The 22510-nt window shown below is 36.3% G+C and overlaps 1 protein-coding gene across 1 annotated transcript in view; it reads right to left on the bottom strand.

Moving 5' to 3' along the window:
* Positions 1–12654: 12654 nt before the first annotated feature.
* Positions 12655–22510, bottom strand: part of LOC121384351 (probable L-cysteine desulfhydrase, chloroplastic) — a 41835-nt gene continuing 31979 nt past the window's right edge. Inside the window, exons 6-9 of the mRNA XM_041514708.1 lie at positions 22132–22284; positions 19566–19774; positions 16453–16617; positions 12655–13358 (exon numbers count right to left, since the gene is read on the bottom strand). Of these exons, the coding sequence (XP_041370642.1) occupies positions 13191–13358; positions 16453–16617; positions 19566–19774; positions 22132–22284 (695 nt within the window). The 3' untranslated portion in view covers positions 12655–13190. The remainder of the gene's footprint in view (positions 13359–16452; positions 16618–19565; positions 19775–22131; positions 22285–22510) is intronic.

Genomic DNA, 22510 nt, shown 5'->3' with positions numbered 1-22510 from the left:
TGCAGACGGGACGCCACTGGCGGTTGAGTCGCCAGCTTTGTCCCTGCCTGAGGCGCACGTTTTCTCTTCCTAGTTCCCTTCCTCTTGGCTGTAGCCGCGTCGCCATACACCGGTAGCCCGTGACCCGGTGTACGCGATGCGGTACTCTAACAGTGATCCATAACTAGCGAGCAATCCCCCCAGTGGGGGGGGGGGGGGGGGGGGGGGCTATTAGGTCGAGAGCGCGTGAAATAACGTCCAACTTCGTTGCTGGTCAAGGAGAGAGTGGATAACCTAACATCTAGCCAAACCAGCGTGAACAGGATCGAAATAACCGCGTCCGCCGTGGACAGGATCGAAATAACCGCGTCCGCCGTGGCCACTGTCAAAAAAATGAACCAGCGAGCCACGACGGACCGACTAGTAGACACCCAAAATGACGGCATCGAGTTGGGAAATCATAGAAGCCAGCCTAAACCCAACAAACCAAACACCGGGAAAGAATCCCACAGCCAACCACGGCCCCAAACACGACCAGGTAATCAGATCACTAAACAACCTAGAAGCTATGTACCACCAAGATCAGTAACCAACAAAAGATTAACCAGCCATAAAATAACTCCAGTAAAAAGTGCCAAAATTCAGCGCGCAGTCAATTTCCTTGAAACTAAACTGCAAAAACCCAACCAAAACAAAGTTAAAGGCACCAAACCAGTCGGAACTGCCACCAATAAAGTCGTTCTCAACCAAACAACCACCTCCACCTCCAAGACTATCCCCTCTCTGCTCTCAATTTCCTTCTCAAACGCACTTATATGTATATGGTAGTAGAAACAATTCCCTCTCACGCCTAAACACTCAGTCTAAACAGAAAAAACTCACCTCTAACATCACTCCAACCGCTACCACCACCTCTCCTACTCTCACTCTTTCCTCCAACTTAACCCAAAAACCCACTCATACTGATACCCTACCTTCTCTCATTCCCATCCCGACCCAGAACCCAAACCCTACCCCATCAACCCCCCAAACCTCCAACCCTATCTTACCAGCACCCCATAACAAAATATAGGTAAACACGAACACCGCATGCATTCTCAACATACTAATGATAACAATGCACCCGTCCTTACATAAAAACCAAAATAATGGCCCAGCACGTACTCCAATAAGGAGTCGGACAAAAGAAACCGGCTCTGAGTACACCATTGCACTGCACCCAGAAGGGACTGGACAAAAGAATACCAGCCCCTTCACCCAAACCCAAAATAAAACTTTCCTCGGCGCTGGCAGGACCTTGGGCAACACGGACGAACTTACTCCACCTCCACGGCAACAGCATCCAACATCAAGCTCTCCATCACCGCCTCTACCTCGTCCGACCAACACAATTGCTCGAGTCTCCCCTGGGTTGTCATGCCACGATCAGAAGAGATCAGGCCCTTTCTAAGGGCCCTACGGGCAACCTAGGGAGACACCCTACAGCACCAAGACGGTCATAAAAAAAGAGCCACATTCGGAATACTAAAAGCAAAACCTATTGGCTCTTCTTACTATTTCAATTAGAAAGACCATCAAAATTGCGCCAAATTTTCTTCATGTAAACGCGCACCTCTTTCTCTTTGACATAATCCTACGGGACTTTCAAAATTCCATAGCACCAATTACACCCCGCCTGTCACCAACATTGGACTGCTGGTGCTCCCTTGCACTTGCCAGTGCAGGCGTCCCTTCTCTATAACCCCCTCTGGGACAGGTACCAGCAGTTTCAATCAGCTGAAGACCGGCCCAGAAATGGAAGACCTCGCATAACTGCAACGCAAGATCACTGCATCCGGGTTCTGCACTTGCGTCACCGAACTACCACAGCAACGAACACTGCTGGACGCATACCTGGTTTGAGAACCATTCAGAACCGACTTCGAGAAGCTGGTTTACAGGCTAGGAGACCGTATGTTGGCCCCGTCCTGCGACATCAACATCGACATTTAAGTGTTCGCTGGTGCACGAATGTACAGGGGTGGAACTTGGGAAACTGGCGACGAGTATGGTTCAGCGACGAGTCACGTTTTCTTCTAAAGCGACGTGATGAACGTCGTGTTTACAGACGCCGCAATGAACGTTTTGCCAACAACTGCGTCGCACAAGTTGACAGATTCGGTGGAGGGAGTGTCATGATGAGGGGAATCATCTCATACACCGGCAGAAGTGAACTTGTTCGTACAAGGCAACCTAACAGCTCTACGCTACCGGGATGAAATTCTTCGCCATCACATGCTTCCCATTTTGGATCGACGGAACGCTCTTTCAGCAGGACAATGCCAGGCCGCATACGGCACGTGTAACAATGGATTTCCAGAATGAGAACATTAATGTGCTGCCATGGCCATCAAGATCGCCAGATCTCAACCCCATTGAACATCTATGGGACGAACTGGACAGACGTGTACGCCAGCGTGACCCGGAGCCTCAGACGCTTCCGCAACTGTCACATGCACTGCAGGAAGAATGGGCTAGGATTCCACGTGCCCGGATTCAGAGACTCGTTCAGTCTATGCCAAGGAGATGTCACACAATGATTGCTGCTGCTCCTGACCACACAAGGTACCGATTTCAGCGCCCTCGTGCAACGCCTCCACTGCCGTCAGTCCATAGCAAGAACATTGTCACATACTCATGTCAAATTTGACTGTGATACGATCATAAATAACAAAATTATGCCACTTTGTATTAAAGAGATAATTCCATTACTATTTCGTCTATGCGTTTCTTTTTTGACAGAGTATATATATATTATATATATATTTCGTTTGTATGATATGGGGTGGACCAATATCCCAGGAAATATACCCCCAGAAGATATCCCTACACTACAATCATGAGAGAATTACATATTTTAATATATTTCACTTGCTTATTTAAAAATGGTTTCACTTGTTTGACAATGGCATTGCAATATGAGAGGTTTATGTCCTCGAAAAATTTCACTCCCCCCCCCCCCCCTCCCCAGGGCTAATATCTCAGAAAATATATCCCCAAGAAGATATCCAACATTATAACCATGTGAGAAATACATATTTTATACATATTCCGTTTGCTGGACATTGTTCAACATGCCAATATCCTAGGAAATTACCCATATACATGTGTATCCCCACATTACAATCATGAGAGAATTACATATTTAAAAATCATACTTCATAGGAGACCAATATCTTAGCAAATATACCCCCTAGGAAGCTATAACCATGAAAGAATTAAATATTTTCTATTTATTTCACATGACAATTATAACATTAAAATTTGTATGACGACGGGGGGGGGGGAAGAGAGAGGGGTATATTCCTAGGAAAAACATCCCCTCCCACAGGGGCCAATATTCTTGAAATTAATCCCCTAGGAGATATCCCCATACTTTAATAAAGAGAGAATTACATATTTTAAACATATTCCATTTGCTTGATTATATGGGAGTTGGGGCCAATATCCTAGGAAATATACCACACACTAGGATATATATCCACAGTATAATCAAGAGAGAATTACATATTTAAAGAAATATTTCACTCGTTTCAAATTTGCGTTACAATATAGGGGGTATATTTCCTAGGAAATATAACCCCTAGGAGATTTCCCACTCTACAATCATGAACAAAACTGAGGAGGGGGGAAAAGTTCAGTGGAGGGGTATATTTCCTAGGATATTTACCCGCTGGGGGGAATGATTTTCAGGAGGGATTTCCTGTTACACCGTGATGCTTTGTCATCACTAGGTTTACATACTGAGATATTAAAAACAATACTACCCAATAAAAATAATATATTCAAGAAATATATGACAAGGATTTATTTCCAAGATTGCAGCAAAATGGCATCACAGAACAAAAATACTAACACTTTGCATGCAAACATTACCGGTATTGCACATCATGCGAACCTGATCTTAATGATATTTGTATTGCTAATTGCTATCATTGTTAATTTAGTCTTCGTTTTAGACTATTCTTGTTATGGGTTTTGAACACTGTATATTTGTGAGTAAAGACTGCCATACAGTTTTATGTTGTGGTTCTCCTTTGGGTGGAACACATTTCACTTTGAGCATACTCATAAATTAGGACTAACATTTGTGATAATACAGCACGAGGCAATTTCAATTTTAATTTATATGCTCCAATATAATGACAGGATTAGAACAGGCTCCTTACTGTAACTGGTAATGCCAGCTCCTACTTTGTATACTGCTGCTCAACTCTTGTCAGAGGAATTCAATTTTGTACTGCTACTAGACAATGGGGTTTTTTTTCTCCTTTTTTTCATGATATGATTAGAATCATGAACAAATCAAATATAATGATTTACTGAATGTGTAAGGATAATTTATGGATTATGATTCGTAGTATTATGAAGTGTGTAAAGCAAGGTACAATATAAAATATGTTTTTAGACTATGCCACTTTAATAAGAGCAATCAAAACATTTATTTGCAAAATAAAAACATTTAAACAATCCAATTTTCCCTTTGAATTTAAGATTTTTTCTAAAAGATGCAAAAGGAAGTAAAGCAATATACCAATTAATAAACAGGAATGAAGCAATAGGCCTAACTACTTCAGAAATTAAATATTGTAAATTGGGTTGAACTTTCTTTCCACAAATATGGGATTACTATTACAGCATACCATTTTCAGTTTTAAAAGACCCGTCTTCATTGTGGTTCCAGTATAAAAATCTGACACAGAATTATAGCAACAAATAGTTTTTTTTACATAAAATAAAATACATAGCTTCCGATATTTGTAATTTTTGTTATCTGCAGCCAAAGACATTGGAACATTTGTTTTATAATTGTACACAAGTTGCTGAAGCCTGGAAAGCTGTTGAATATTGGTTACAAGCAAAAGGTGAATACATCTCATTGGACAAAAATATAGTTTTGTTTGGACTTATAAATAAAAAATACAGATTTTTTAATTGGTTAATTGGTTAATTATCAATGTAAAATACTACAATTATAGAATGAAAATTCAAAAGTCCCGACTAAATATTGAAGCACTTCAAAATATAATAAAAGATAAATTACAAATTGAAAAATATATATTGTATTAAAAAAATCTCTGTTCAGTGAATTTGAAGTAGTCTGAAGACCTTGGCAAATTTTCTTCGAAACTAATGGTTAATGGTTCTAGTATGGAAATCTTTTTGTGTACTCATTGTTCTTGACTATAACCTTCTTTCACTGTTTATCTGCCCATATGAAACCTGTAATGTAGAGGTACAAGTATATTTATTACCCCAGCAGGCACTCTTAATGGGGAAAATAAAAATCATAATTTCTCACTGAGAAATTATCTAGTCATCATACACATGTATCTAGCCAATGAATACAGTGATTGTGGGATAAATAGGGAATAACTGGTTACTGTCTTAAGATATCTGCTTTATCCTGCGATGGTGAAAATGGTGAATGAATGAATGAATGAATGTTTAAGGACACCCCAGCACGAAAAATACATCGGCTATTGGGTGTCAAACTATGGTAATGCACGGTGAGGTTACAGCACACGCAGGGGTGAAAATGGTGAATGCAGCGAGGCTCTGCCAATTCAACCTGAGCAGGATAAAGCTGATATCTTAAGACAGTAACCAGTTATTTCTTTTATCCTGCAATCCTACGGGAATAGTCAGAATTTTTTTTTATATTCCATTTTTGTGTAAGCAAATAGAGTATCATCAATTTAGCAAGGCTTTTGCCATATGACATCATACAAGATACATAACGTCATTTTTTGTAAGACGCTAGTTACATTCTGTCACATTCAAAAAACTATTTCTAAACTCTAATTCATAATAAATATACAACTTTTGTATTGTTATTGCAAAACTAAAAGTTATTTGTATACTGTACTTAAGCAAATGAGTTAAAGAGTATGTTTATTGAAAATCTAGTCTGAAACACTAAAGTCGAGTTGGGCTTATGTCACAGGATCTATATTTTTGGTCAGTGACACAAAATATAAAGATTTATTACCCCAGCTATATGGGTTTTTTTAAAGCCTTTATTTTCGATATAGCCTACATCGGCTACACGTCCATGTATATAGAAACGACGTAAATTATTTACTGTTCTGGGTATTGCTTTAACTTTATATTTTATTCACGGTTCACAGATAATTTTCAAACCCAAAGTTCTATATATTCTGTAAAAAAAAAAATCTGTAATGAATTTAATTAAAGTACCATTTTAATACAAGTTTAACACTGAAACCATAAAGAAAAAAAAGAAAGAAATGTTTTATTTAACGACGCACTCAACACATTTTATTTACAGTTATATGGCGTCAGACATATGGTTAAGGACCACACAGATTTTGAGAGGAAACCAGCTGTCGCCACTTCATGGGCTACTCTTTCCGATTAGCAGCAAGGGCTATTTTATTTGCGCTTCCCACAGGCAGGATAGCACAAACCATGGCCTTTGTTGAACCAGTTATGGATCACTAGTCGGTGCAAGTGGTTTACACCTACCCATTGATTAAAAATCCCATGCCTCGACTGGGATCCGAACCCAGTACCTACCAGCCTGTAGACCGATGGCCTAACCACGACGCCACCGAGGCCGGTGAAACCAGAAAGATGTAAACGCAAATGCTTTAAACTATGTGACATCATTGTGTGTACTTTGCCAAATCGTGATGACATCATATTTAGTGCCAACAAGGTGATTGGTTTATTGGAGTCAAATCGTCCAATAGTAGGGTACGTTAAACCAATGCATGATAAATCTCTATATTTTCAGTCACTGACCAAAATATTGGTCATGTGACATAAGCCCAACTCGAGTATTTCAAACTAGATTTGCAATTAAAAAATACTCTTTAAATCATTTGTTTTGGTACAGTAAATAAAAATAATGTTTAGTTTTGCGATAACAATATAAAACTTGTATATTTATTTATGAATTAGAGTTTAGAAATGCTTTTTGAATGTTACAGAATGTAGCTAGCATCTTACAAAGAATGATGTCATGTATCTTGTATGACGTCATACAGCAAAAGCCTTTCTAGGTTGATGATACTGATTTGCAAATACAAAAATGGAATAAATAATGATTTTCCAACTACTTCTGTAGGATTGCAGGATAAAAGAAATAACTGGTTTCTGTCTTAAGATATTGGCTTTACCCTGCTCAGGTCGAATGGCGGATGCAGCATTGCAGAACCTCGCTGCATTCGCAATTCTAACCTTCGAAGGATAATGCCAATATCTTAATACATATATATACACCTCGTCATAAATATCGCACCACACATTTTAAAGTAAAATTAGAAAATATAAGTTTCGGTTTTTTAAACTACAAGTATATATTTAATATACTACAACATCTGTGAACATAATATCACAAACACACCCTGTTCCGAGCTGCACGTGCATGCTCAGTCGAGCATGATTGATCCGGGGGTCGGTTTGCTAACAATGCAGTATGCACATAGCCTCTTTTGGTGTATGTTATGTTGGCAGACACAGCTAAAATTTGATTTTAGGCATAAATTAAGCTTTATTTTGACCAACCAGTCAAATGCCCAAGCGTCCAGTGCCTCTGAACCAAAGATGGCGAATTATTGGTATGCACCAGACTGGTATGTCATGTCGTGCTATTGGAACACAATTGAACATTAATCACACTGTCATCAGCAGACTAATACGTAAACATACTGCTTCCGGTGAAGTGAAGGATGCACTGAGGTCTGGACGTCCCAGAAAAACCAATGACAGGGAAGACCGTGCTCTCGTACGCCAAGCCAGACGAAGCCCAAAGTCTACTTGTACACAGCTGCGACATGGATGGCATCCATACAACAGAGTGGCCATCAGCACCATCAGACGATGCCTAAATTCTGCAGGATTGAGAGCAAGACGACCAATCAGACGTCCACTCCTCACAAATCAGCACCGCCATGCCCGTTTAGCCTGGTGCCAAGCACGTAATCGCTGGAACCTGAGGACATGGAGAAGGATCCACTGGTCCGATGAAAGCAGATTTTTGCTGCATCATACAGGTAGTACTATACCAAATAACTTCCGGCTGGGTCAAAGTTCGAGGTGCACCGAACTTTTGATAGAGAAGTGAACACCACAAGTCCTGTGATTGGTTATAAATGTGAGTGTGTTGGCTGTAAAAAATAATAGTTTCATCTGGGTAAAAAAAAAATTGCAATTTTATTTCATCTAGTACCAATGTGTCAAGTAGCCTTGTGCTTGAAACATGTATGGGGTACCTGTAAAAAAAAGTACTAGAATTTTGTGCGAAACTAGGGTAGTCATAGACGCTACCCGTTATCTCAGAAACGAGCAGCTTGACCCCCATTTTTTTCTGATTCACTTTAAGTGTAAGGGGTGGTAGTATTTATATCCGTGGCGTTTGTGTCGGTTGATACGTTGCAGGTAGGAGTTTTAGCCACATATGTTACTATTGTCGTCTATGGGATTTGATTTGGTAGTATACACCCTATAGCACATATTCAGTGCATAATAAAAAATATTATGATTTTGTCATTTTATTTAATTAAACTATACTGGTTGATAAATTAGCCATCACTCGATCATGCAAGTTCACAATGACCTTGACCTTGACAATAATCTCTGTACATGGCTCTGAATGGAGTTTGAATCAAAGTTAGCACTGAAGAAAAGTTGTTTTGGCCTATAATTCATACTGTAAAGATTTCAATAATTTCTTTTTACATGGTATTTGACTTGCCATATACAACTGCTCTTAAATATGGTATTATATATAAGCAACCTGAACTAAGATTTTAATAGCAATTTATTTTTATATTAAAAATAGCATGTGCCAATAGTGGGTTAATGTCTTTAGTTTCCATTAACATTGTTAATTTTTTATGTATGAAATTCTGAAAACTCAAATTTGTAAAGAAGTTGATTTTTATTGTAATTTTGACATATTTATAGGGTGCTAAGTTATATTTTAGACAAATTTGTAGTTTTATGCAAAATTTAAAGTAAATTTTTAGAAAAACTTTACCAAAAACATAATTAAATTTGTTGTCACTATTGTGCCTTCTATTCTTATTTGTACATAACAATAAGGTTGTTAAACATATACTTAGATCTCCAGATAATTTTTTTTTTTTTAATAATCACTTAGTTAGCTCTCATGAAAAGCATTTTGAGTTTATACTAGATTCAGAACCAATTTTTTCAGATCTGATTATCTGCCTTGGATTAAGTTGATAATTTATTTTATTGTTAAAGCTGTATTACCTAATGTTACTAGCTAAATAAAATGCTGGATTACAGATTGTAGGAATACATCTAATGTACATATTGTATTCATCCGGATTAGAAAATAATGCAAGCAAATAGATGTTCGGGTAATTTTGTCATTTAAAAATAGTTTTTTTCAGTAATTAATCAAAAATAAATGTGTTAAAGCTGCATGATTATTCCAGATATCACAACTATTAAAACCTCCAACTACAGTAGGCTATAAATAAAATATAGTCAGGAATATTGGTGGCTGCCAATAGTTTTGATGGTTCATTATGAAAATCAGCATGGCCGATGGATTTGAAATTCGCACACCTGGTAACTTGAAGAGACCCACACCCAGCATACAGGATTTCCTCCCAACACTAATGTTCAGGACATTAAGTCATTACTTCATACAGGTACAGTCATGTTTGTGTTTCCTTCCTCAGACAGTGTATTTTTTTAATACTGATATTTCTTTGATGTGCCTGTTAAGGTCTTCATAATCTAGGGGTCAATCAAGTGCATGTGTTTTAATGGAATTCTTTAAAGGGGTAGAGGTACTCTGACTATCTTTGTTGTCTCTACATATATACTTGAGTACACACACCCAACTGAAAGTAAATATCTTCAGGATTTTTATTTTAAAACATTTTGTTGTTTAATATGACATATTGCATTTGTACAAAACTATATGCAATATATATGCTTTTTGAGATGTACATTATATTAGGTTGCACTGTAGAAACAACAGTTTCAGTGAGGTTGTCAGTTTATGTCAGAATACACCAGATCCTGGTTGTCATAAAGACACATAGCTGGACACTTTTTGAAAAATGTATGTTATCAGTATAGGTAGTACTATACCAAATAACTTCCGGCTGGGTCAAAGTTCGAGGTGCACCGAACTTTTGATAGAGAAGTGAACACCACAAGTCCTGTGATTGGTTATAAATGTGAGTGTGTTGGCTGTAAAAAATAATAGTTTCATCTGGGTAAAAAAAAATTGCAATTTTATTTCATCTAGTACCAATGTGTCAAGTAGCCTTGTGCTTGAAACATGTATGGGGTACCTGTAAAAAAAAAGTACTAGAATTTTGTGCAAAACTAGGGTAGTCATAGACGCTACCCGTTATCTCAGAAACGAGCAGCTTGACCCCCATTTTTTTCTGATTCACTTTAAGTGTAAGGGGTGGTAGTATTTATATCCGTGGCGTTTGTGTCGGTTGATATGTTGCAGGTAGGAGTTTTAGCCACATATGTTACTATCGTCGTCTATGGGATTTGATTTGGTAGTATACACCCTACAGACGGGACGGCACGAGTTTGGAGGCAGAGAGGCACAGCATATGATCAGAGGAACATTCAAGCTGAGGTTCCATTTGGGGGTGGATCCGTCATGGTGTGGGGGTGTTGTTCCTATGATTGTAAACTTGACCTCATCACAGTTCCCAGAACACTGAATGGACAGATGTACCAGAACTTGATCCTGGACGGTGCTGTTGTGCCTCATTTCGATAACCATGCTCTCGCCACACGTCCAGTCTTCATGGACGATAATGCCAGACCACATCGTGCTCGAGCTGTTGTTCAGCATCTCCAACACAACGCCATTGAGACACTACCATGGCCTGCCAGAAGTCCAGACCTAAATCCTATTGAGCATTTGTGGGACATTTTGGGACATAGGGTGAGAGCAAGGGATCCTCCAGTTCAGAACCTTCAGGAATTGACCCATGCATTGCATGATGAGTGGCAGCAGATCCCTCAACAGAGCATCAGACGTCTGGTGACAAGCATGAGAAAACATGTTATCCAAGTGCGAGGCGGTTACACCAGATACTGAGTTAGCCAGTCATTGTGGACCTTACTAGTGTGTTTGACATTAATGAAATGTGAACTGTGTTGTGTGTCTGTTGTAACGACCCCGGCAGCCATACTTATTTCACCGTATTTTAAGGTGATTTTAGTGAACTTTACTTTGCTACAATTAAACCCTCATTTAGTGCTCAAATTCGGTCTTGTGTTGTAAATTTTCTGACTGAACGCTCACATGAGGCCATATAAACAGTTTAATGTGCTTTTCTAAGCACCATTTTTATGAGGCTGAAGATCCAGTTTTACTTAGTGAACAAAATTGGGTGGTGCGATATTTATGACGAGGTGTATATATGTACATGTATATGTAAGGATATAAATGTGTGTATAACACTCTACTGTAAGTAATGATTTCTGGGGCCCCAACCCTGACATTACTGAATGGTTTCTGGGGCATTAAAATTTATATAAAATTTTGTTTAATAATAATAATAAATAAAAAATTTAAAAAATAAAATAAAATAATACTCTACATTGTATAAAATATATTTTTAAAAATTTGAAAAATAATATACAGGTTCTTGAATACCATGTAAATAATACAGGCAGTCCTAAAACTGTCTGCAGGTTCTTGAATACTATGTAAATAATACAGGCAGTCATAACACTGTCTGCAGGTTCTTGAATACCATGTAAATAATACAGGCAGTCATAACACTGTCTGCAGGTTCTTGAATACTATGTAAATAATACAGGCAGTCATAACACTGTCTGCAGGTTCTTGAATACTATGTAAATAATACAGGCAGTCATAACACTGTCTGCAGGTTCTTGAATACCATGTAATACAGGCAGACATTTAGACAGTCAAATATATGTTAAATAAAAACACCTCTGAATATACATGTATCGAGATATACATGTACATGTAAGAACCTCCATCATCATCATCATGCATTAAGCTGCTTTACATTAAACAGCATCAAATACAGTTTTTGTTTTCAGGAAGTCTGCAATAGCAAACAACATTTAAAATATACATACAGTGGACTCTGTCTATGTCTAAACTGGATTCTGTGTAATCCGGATCTCTGCGTAAACCGGTCCATTTCTAAAGTCCCATCCAGCTATCGTTTATCTCTTAGGTATAAATCTCTGCCTAATCCGTATCCTGTCTACTCCGGACTCCGGATCAAAAATCAAGAACAAACTAACCGTTCATGCATTAATTACCTCTGTCTACACCGGATTGGGATTTGGCTGAACAACGGGCTGCTTAATTAGTTGAACAATAATCATCAATTGCCGAGTAATCAGGATGCTGTCACAAGATCAAATACAAAATGTAATCGCACTCGTGTGAAGTTTACTCTTATTGCAGTAGGCCATTAGATCTGGATTTTGTATTCAAATAATTTCGTACGTACGAATAAATAATGTTTTAGGAAATAAAATGAAATTTAACCTAGTACAAATATTAGAACAACCAGAAACACATTTAATATGCAACCACTAATATTTTATGCAGAAAAATATATTTGATATGTAATAAAAGTCTCTGTTAGTGGATAACATCTTAAAAATTCCAGCAAACTCAGGAATGTTCCTTGAAGTATATTTTTTATGTCTGTGAAATAATCGATTCCCAACCATCCATGGGTTCAAATGTCATTGGTGATTGAGAGTTGTCGATCATTCAAGAACCATAACCTTGGATAAACCGGTCCTCTGTGTAAAGCGGACTATTTCGACGGTACAAAGTGAGTCCGGTTTAGACAGAGTCCACTGTATATGTAAAAACCAGACACTCAAGTTAACTCAGAATGGCCATCAGGTTGGTTTTTGTGTCACGTTTGAGAAATGGCTCTTTATTAAAACTACCAAAACAGTTAGATAAATCTTCTTTTTTGTTTTTCAATCCTCCAGTTTGAGTATAATACAATGTAGTTTCACAGTAAAAAACAGGAATTCTGTTACAATTTACACTAAATCACAGTTTCACCCCTAAGCTAATTTTATTTTTGTTTAGTAAATAGACTGTATCATGTTCTGTCCTCGTTTGTACAAGTGCCACCAATGCTGATGTTAAGACTAAGTCTGGCATCTACCGCACTAACTGATCACGCTGTGTGGTAATGGAGCAACACCTCGCCCAGTCGCCTGTAGTCATCCATCGTGTTGTAGACATTGGCACTGATTCGCAAGAAAAGCTTCTCTTCAATGCAGATGAATGCGCACACAATATTGCTCTTGTTCATTATGTCAAGGATCAATTTTTCAGATTCATCCTAAAACAAAATAAAGATTGTGGTCAAATGCAGTACCTACATGAGACAGAGATAACTTTAAAGCATACTGTAATTACTGCTAAAGCAATATATGTCCTCTAATGGGCCCAACAAATGTTCACATTACCTAAGTTTAAGAGCTACAACTCTGTAAATAAAATTGGATAAATCGCCATGAATGTCAAACCTGATCTGTAACGGAACATGGTAAAGCTATATATGAAATTTCATCTCAGTATCTTGAGGCATTCCAAAACAAATGTCTGGAAACTATATGTGGGACAGACAGTCAGAAAGGAATGAGACAAAACCTATAGTTCCCTACGACTGGAACAGCTATTTGCAAAAAGTATGTAAACATGCTATTTTGCCACACAATAAAAAACAACCTGGTGTAAATTGTTTGGAGAAAAAACATTTCTTCTCTCCAAAACACTGTTTTTATCCATTCCACCAACCAGCATGAATTTATCTTGTCACATGAAGTGCCCATAATGCATGTGTTCTATTCAATCATGTGTCAGAACTATTGGAAACTGACGAATGCAATAAGGAAATATAAGACTTTTTTACTATTAATGAATGCATAGTACTTTTGGGTCTCTCTCATACCTTTATAGTAGTCCTTACCACAGAGAACGCCTTTTTCATACTATGGAATTTCTACAAGTTATTTATTTCTGAGTGGATTGTTTTCTAAATTTCAAAAACACTTTTACTTTGCTTCTGAAATTATTTACAAAAAACATTTTGTAGGAGGATGAGACGTACTATAGATACTAGCTGTTGAGGCAATTTTTCAGTTCTATATGTAACTGTTTGCTCATATTAATGTCAATTAACTAATGAATTGTGTCCTTATTAATTGTTTATCTCTTTAATATAGCAGATTGTGGAAATTAGCTGGACTTTTATTTTGCATTTTCCAGTACCAAATTTTGAACCATTTGTAGAGTTTATCATTTCTATTGCTCTCCCCTATTTATTTTGGCATAGGCACAGTCCTGCAGAAAAAAACAAAAACAGAGATGTACTTCCTCACACGCCTGATGTGCAGTCGGTCTAAGATCGATCCCCATTGGTGGACCTATTGGGCTATTTCTCGTTCCAGTGCACCACGATTGGTATATCAAAGGCTGTGGTATGTGCTATCCTGTCTGTGGGATGGTGCATATAAAAGATCCCTTACTACTAATGGTAAAAATGTAGCAGGTTTTCTCTCTATGACTGTGTCAAACTGACCATGTTTGACATCCAGTAGCCTATGATTAATAAATTAAAGTGCTCTAGTGGTATTGTTAAACAAAACAAACAATCCTCACTTAGAATAGTTTTTTTAATCTGTAAAGCCTGTTAAAAGGACTATCCTGATTTTGTAGCTATTTGTAGGTTTTTGGCATACAAAATATTTCTAAAAAAATATTTTGGTTTGTAGTATCTCAATATCGATTTTTGTCTAAAATAATTTTGTACATACAAATTTGTTATTTCTTTCAACAGCCAAACGAGATTTGAACTAATTCAGCCAAATGTATTTATTCGCATAATTATCAATTATTGACTGTCGTTGAGGTCAATATCATGTTTTATGGACCGAAGAAATTGATATCAATATCGATTTCTTCGGTCCATAAAACATATTGCCTGAAATGTGATCAATAATTGTTTTATTACATAACTCGTACATTCCTGCTTTGTTTATCAGAATCGAAATACGCCAACGCTTATAATTTTCTGCAATGCATTAAAACTAATGGCATTTAGTGACGTCACGTAATCCTATGACGTTGTATGTCACGCAAAGGAATGCGAAAATAAACAGTTGAAACATTACCAAAACAAAAAATCAAATTCGAGACATTATAACCAGCAAGAGTGTCAAAATCATATTAATAGCAAAATAAAACACAAAATGTGATAAATCTGAATATACATTTATACTTAACAGTTTTGATGTATCATGTACGTTTCTAAATCTGCGATATATTCATACACAATTTGACAATTACTGATCTTGTTATATTTGCGTTGTTATATTTGCGGAATTAAACTCAGTATGACTAAAGATGTTATATTTTTGCTGAAGGACAGCAAAGCGTTTTGTCACAGGCTTGTGCTCGTTTACATTAGAATTAGCAGTTGACGTTGCATTACATTACCTACTCTTTAACTGGATAGAATTTTGTCTCATCTTTATTTTCATTGGTCAGGGCAATATCACTATTTACGGACGGTCATGTGACTGGTTTTTAGCCAATAAAAATACAGATATATGTCCATTATGATTTATATTTAAAACAAGTTACAGTAAGATATTGTTTGAAAAAAGGAAAACACAGGATGTTTGTTTATCTTGGTGGGGGTTAACAGACGGAAATCTTGCTAAGGCTGAAAACTCAGGATGATAATGTTTTCATAGTTTATATTTAAAATGTTCATCATTTGATAATATATTTTGAAAATCAGGGTATATCGCATTTGGAAAAAAGATTTGTAAAAGAAATTGGTATTCATGGTAGTTTTCTCCATATTTATTGTTGTATCATACTTTGGCATTTATAAATCAGTTAAGCTAAAAAAAAAAAAGGCTTCTCTTTTTTTTAAGCTATTCATATGTCTTTATTTACCCATACTTACATTTTAAAAGGTTCCATGTTCTTTGCATGATTTATATATAGAGAAATAAAGTAATAATTCACTCACTCCAAACCATGCATAATGAATAAAATGAACTGGGCTGCATCAATAATACAACTATGCAACCAATGCACACTTTGTCATCTTTTCTTAATTTTAAAAGTGGAGTGGGGTGGGGTGGGCTAGGCTATAATAGCAATTCAAAAGCATTCTTATCAATTATTTAAATATTATGTTTGGCCATGTTTACAGAATCAAAAGTCACACTATGGTATTGCTAACGTTTTAAGAATCAGGAGTAATTATATCAATATGTAATAATGAATATCAAAGAAATCTGGATAATGTCATAAAGATCTCATCTGTTGACACACTGCAACTCACCAAGGTTAGCTAAATGCTCAGAAGTACTAAACCTCATAAGACTGGCAAAATGCTCAAAAATACTAAAACTCACAAAGACAACAGACTGTGGAAATCCACATATTCCTGATAACAATATGCATCTCATGTTAGGAACCTCCATGCTTTTTGGAATTGGTAACGATTCTGTGTTGAGTAGTTTGACCAGGTATTCTTGTGCTTCATTAATCAGCCCAGTGGTGTACTTCAGAATACGATCCTAAAGTAAATGAAACATAATGTAATCTTACTTATCTATCTGGAAAATAATTTTGATCAATTATTGACCGTCATTGAGGGCAATTTCTTTGGTCCATAAAACCTGATATTGCCCGAAATATGGTCAATAATTGTTTTATTATATAATAACATCTATAAGACTTGTACATTCCTGTATTGATTATCCGAATCGAAATACGCCAAAGCTAATAATTTCCCGCAATGTGTTCTTCTAACTGATGAGGTTTAGTGACGTCACATAATTCTATGACACTGTATGACAAGCAAAGGAATGCGGAAATACACAGTTGAAACATTACAAAGACAAAAATTAAATTTTAGACACTATGACCTGCTAGAGTGTCAAAATCATATTAATAACAAAATAAAACACAAAATGTGATTAATCTGACCATACATTTATACTGAACAGTTACCGATTACGTCCAAATGCATTCTTTATTTGTAACAAAATTAAGGGAGTGCCGAATCCAACTGTGTTTTGATGTATCATGTACGTTTCTAAATCTGCAAGATATTCCTCACAAAATTTTATGAGTACTGACCTTGTCTGTGTGGTATTTTCGGAATTAAACTCAGTATGAATAAAGGTGTTATCTTTTTGTGGAAGGACAGTGAAGCGTTTTGTCACAAGTGTGTGGTTGTTTACATTAAAAATTAACAGTTGGCATTGCATTACATTACCTACTCATTAATTGGATAAAAAAAAATATCTTCTTTATTTTCATTGGTTAAATTTCCCAGGTCAATATTACTTTTGATCGGACCAGTGGGACTCACTGAGGGCAGTATCATTATTTACGGAAGGTCATGTGACTGGTTTTTCGACCAATAAGAATGCAGATATATTCTCATTGTTTAATAAACTACCAAATATGTTCGCCATGAAGTCGATTTCAGCTACACTATAATTTGAAAACTGATTTGTTAACTGACCCATTTGTAAGTCAACCTATGACAAATGGCCTACAAATGTCACAGGCCTCTGAAAATTGCGAGGCCGATAGTTTTGTTCGTGCATCACTTTCTTAAGTATAGCTTTGCGTAACCCATTTTTCATTTACATGGTCATGATGGGTTACCTAAAAACGAAATGGGTTACCTGAATTTGTTTTTGTGTAACCCATAAATGGTTTACGAAAATGTTCAATTCTCAGAAGCCTGTATGAACATATTTGTTATTTTCAGTAAACAAGAATCATGAATATCTCACACTTATGATATTTGTTATTTTCCAGTAAACCAGAATCATGAATAGCTCACATTTATGATATTTGTTATTTTCAGTAACCCAGAATCATGAATAGCTCACACTTATAATATGTGTTATTTTCAGTACACAAGAATCATGAATAGCTCACACTTATATTTGTTATTTGCAGTAAACAAGAATCATGAATAGCTCATACTTATGATATTTCAACAAAAGACATGGAGAATACTATACGAGTGGCTGTTGGATACTATACGAGTGGCTGTTGAATATTATTTATCTTACGAGTTGTTAAAAATGTATCAAACTGACGAAGGAGAGTTGGATATGATTTTAAACGAGTTGTCAGATAAATCGTATTTAACGGGTACAAATGTAGTATTCTATTTATTACATATCCTCAAAAACCAGGTTGAAAATAAATTTAAACCTCTTTTCCGACTAAAACATATTAAATTACATCACAGGGTAATCAGTTTCAGGCTAATTTATGTGCTTTTTTTATATTGGATAAAATAACTGTGTCAACCATGTCATGTGTTTAAAGTGTTATCACACACACATTATTAGTATGTGTTATCAAAAAACAAATGATGTTCCCACCAACACGTGTACGTAAGAAAATTATTTTAGGAATTTCAGCATTGCGCATCAGTATCCCATTTTCACAAATCTTCTAGCATCACTGTTAGCTTATAACACTGTACATCATAGGATTGTGCACAGACAGCAAAAATATTTCTCAACAGATCAATACAATATCCAGTGTAAAACTGAATGGCTCATACTTGTGATATTTTAACATAAGACAATTATTTTAGGAACTTTGACACTGCATAGCAGTGTGTCATTTGTAATAAAGTCTTCTAGCATCAAACGAAAATATGTTCAAAGTGGGTGGCGAAGACCATTTCACTGTTTCCGTATAGCATTCTACATCATGGAAGTGTAAACACAAAATAACATCATCAACAGATCACTACGGTATCTAGAAACTGGAAGTTGAATGCATCTGCCAATTTAACAAAGTAACTCTGCAGGGCTGAATTCAGCCACATTAAATAGAAAAATTTGATAATGCAAATTACAAACAGAACAATAATTTTAATTATCTCATGTTTTCACTATCAACAGTTTCTGTTAACTGCCTTGATATAACTGCAAGTCTGTGACCAAGTTTTGAATAGTAAACAGTGGAGAAATATTCCACGTTTTGAGCTTTGAGGTGGCAAATACTACATTTTTACATTTGTGAATACAGTAAAAGCACATCAAACAATGGCACATCAAGTGCAGAATATTTATGCATATAATTTATTGTACTGGTGCAATATTAAAAATTATTTTGGAGCTTTCAGCCATAAATGTTCTTAAAGAGTCAGAACGGGCTTGTATGTCATGGGCTGTCGCCCCTCCCCCTACGATCAAATCTCAACTTGATATGGTCAGACTATGTGTTGACTCAATCTTCATTTGAAAGGAAAATTAATAACTGTCACCTACCCCATATGTCTGAATACTGGACACAACTAAGAAAACAGTTTACCCTCCACCTGTTTTAACTCCCCACCTTTTAATTACCAGTTATAGTGAGTATTGTCATATCCATTCAGTGATTACATGTTCATTTTAATCCGATGCATAACATTTAAATGCATACAAACAAACTGTCTATCTATGATATATTTGTACTGTGTGAGGGTTGAGTTGCTCACCATGCCTCCTATAGCCTGGTAGAACTGTACAGCATGCATTCCACAGATCTCGGCCGTGTGGTCCCGGGTCCCCTGCTTAAAGAAGCGGATTTGTAATGGAAACTCGTAACCCCATGATGTGACCACGGGATATATCCAGTCATGGTGGTCTCGCTTTACCCACAGAATGGCACAACCACGCGGTGCATACAACCATTTGTGAAGATTTCCTTAAAACATGAATCTTAAAGGCATAACATCACAGATTTAACATCATTTACAGAGACTTATTTTTCTAAATAGAGATAATAAATAAAAATTACATTCATTTGACATACCAAACTAAAACATTTTAGTTGAACCACCATGGAGAGAAACCCACAACTAAGGAGCAAGTTTCTGTTTTAAATATTGGAACTCTTTCATGGGAAGTCCAAAATATAGAGCAAAAAGAGTGGTGAGGATATATATATATATATATATATATATATATATATATATATATATATATATATATATATATATATTATTACATGAGCGGGAGTACCATATTATGAAACGAGTTTCGGATTCCCCCCCCCCCCCCCCCCCCCCCGAAGCGAGAGGGGTATAAAACAATTTCCAAACGACTTTCATTAATTTTGTATGGTACTCCCACAAATTTAATAATTAATTTATTATCCATAAAGTGTGCTTTATAACAATTGTTAAATATGATTGTAAATTGCTTCAGTTGAGGTTAATAACATTCAGCGATATCAATTACAGTGACGCAGAATGATGTTAATATCATAGCTGCAACCGTCGCAAGCTTGCAGCTACTACAGCAACTGTAGTGACATCAGGAGTGTGCTATAACAGTTTTCAATGTATTATTATAGCCCATGCCATAAGTGGGAAAATAAGATATTTATGTAACCATTTATTGTAGACTATATGGGTAATAAAATGTAATGTAACTTTGCATTCTATATGCACAGCTGCTGTATACATGGCAAATGACAAATGACAAACTATTGGCAAATTCACTCAAATAAAATAATAAATAAAGTCAAGTCATTGTCAGTGTGTTTTAGGGGGTAGTGGCTGTGAGTTTCAGTTTTTTGTTTTGTTTTAGAGGGAGGGTGGGGTGATTGTGAGTGTGTGTTTCTTTGTTTTGTTTTGGTGTGTTTCATTTGGGGGTTTTATTAAAAAAAAATAAAAAATTGTTGTTTGTTTTGTTGTGTTTGTTTTTTGTTTTGTTGTTTTATTGCGTCTTTTTTATCGTACAGCAGAACATTATGGCACAATCATTTTTGCTTCATACACTATATAAGGTACCACTTTATGAATAGAATATGAAGCTATTTTTATTTGTTTAATAATATGTTGATTAAAATGTCTTGTCAATAAAATTTAAGTACACTTGACATGATTAATTTACATCTAATTTGCAGTTAAAAAATGCAAGTGATACAGACCCAAATGAACTGGTGGTGGGGTGGGGGTGTGGGGTGTGGGAGGGGGCCTGAGCCTCCCTCTTGAGGATGAAAATGCCCTTTTTATCCTACTCCAAATAAATAAAAAATAAAAATATTACTACAGATTGTGCCCCCTCTTCTAATATCATTCTAGGAGTGATCTAAGAATTACTGGCAGAAAAGTTATTTCAGTTGAACTGCCCTTGCAATTTTCTGCATTTGCATAAGTGTATGAGACTGGTGGTTGGAGTGCAACTGCCTCCTCAGTGCTGGAGAAAATCTTCCAATTAGAGGGGGAAAAAAGAAGAGAAATTAATGCAAAATGACCTACATGAAGTTTGAAACCTTTTCACCATATATTTCAATCATTCTAGTCCCATTATTAATTGTAATTCATGTAAAATGCGTAGTTATTCATTTGCAACTCTAGACAGCTGTTTGGAAATAATGCTAATATGAATAAATGTTGTTATCCAGATTCGAGCATATTTTCATTTAATTCAACAAAAAAAATCAACTTAACCCCTATACAAGGAGCCTGTACACTATGTGCAATTGTAATACATGGAGCAAAATAACCTTTGAGGCATGTATATTTGCTGCAGAAGTCACGTTTTGAAAATTGCCATAGGCAGGCTCAAAATTGCTGTCAGTGACAAATTCTTAAGTTCTATCACTGCTGTTAGTTTGGCTACTGTTCATCGCTAGTGTGTATTTCTCTGAGTATTCCAATGATTCTGTTACTAAAATAATGTATGATTTCATTATCATTCAGTGAATTTTTCAATTTTTTTTTTTAATAACTTCTTTTCATGTTTTTGTTTCTGTCAACCATACCTTTTTTTTTTTTTTTTTTTTTTACAACTTTGTAACAAAACGTCATCAAAAAAAGAATTAAAAAATGTATTTAACCATTTTTAGTGGAGACTGGTACAGAGAATAGTTGATTTCCATTAAAGCACTGACATTTTTGACTTTGTGGGATACATTAGATTATTATGTGAAATAACCTTCCACTGCCTTTGGCAGATCTTAGGGGGTCAAGAGACCCCTGTTTATAATTCTTGTCTCCCCTCTAACCATGCCAGATGTGCCCTGGTATTTGAGTCGTACAACTGACAACGAACCCGTAAAGAAGTCTGCGTCCAGGTCATTGAGGTGAAGAGGGATATGACCGGGTGTGTGTGCCCCATCAATGACAGACAGAACACTGTAGTGGTGACACAGAGTTATCAGCTCCTTTACAGGCATCACCACACTGGAAGGACTTGTGATGTAATCTACAAGAAATACAATTAATAAGCCAGAGATTAATAGACTCCATCATATGTGGTCATGTGGTATAGAAAAAGTACATCCGAGGTGGTGGAAATTTCAACCCGGGACGAGGCTTGTCGAGTCCCAGGGTCGAAATTTCCACCACCAAGGGTGTACCTTTTCTATCCCACATTACCACATATGATGGAGTCTTTTTCTCCATCCATTCGTTAATAAACCATTATTATA

Source organism: Gigantopelta aegis, chromosome 10, assembly GCF_016097555.1.
Source record: "Gigantopelta aegis isolate Gae_Host chromosome 10, Gae_host_genome, whole genome shotgun sequence".
Lineage (NCBI taxonomy): Eukaryota > Metazoa > Mollusca > Gastropoda > Neomphalida > Peltospiridae > Gigantopelta > Gigantopelta aegis.
Note: the sequence above shows the minus strand (reverse complement) of the source record. Positions and strands in the feature narration are given on the sequence as shown.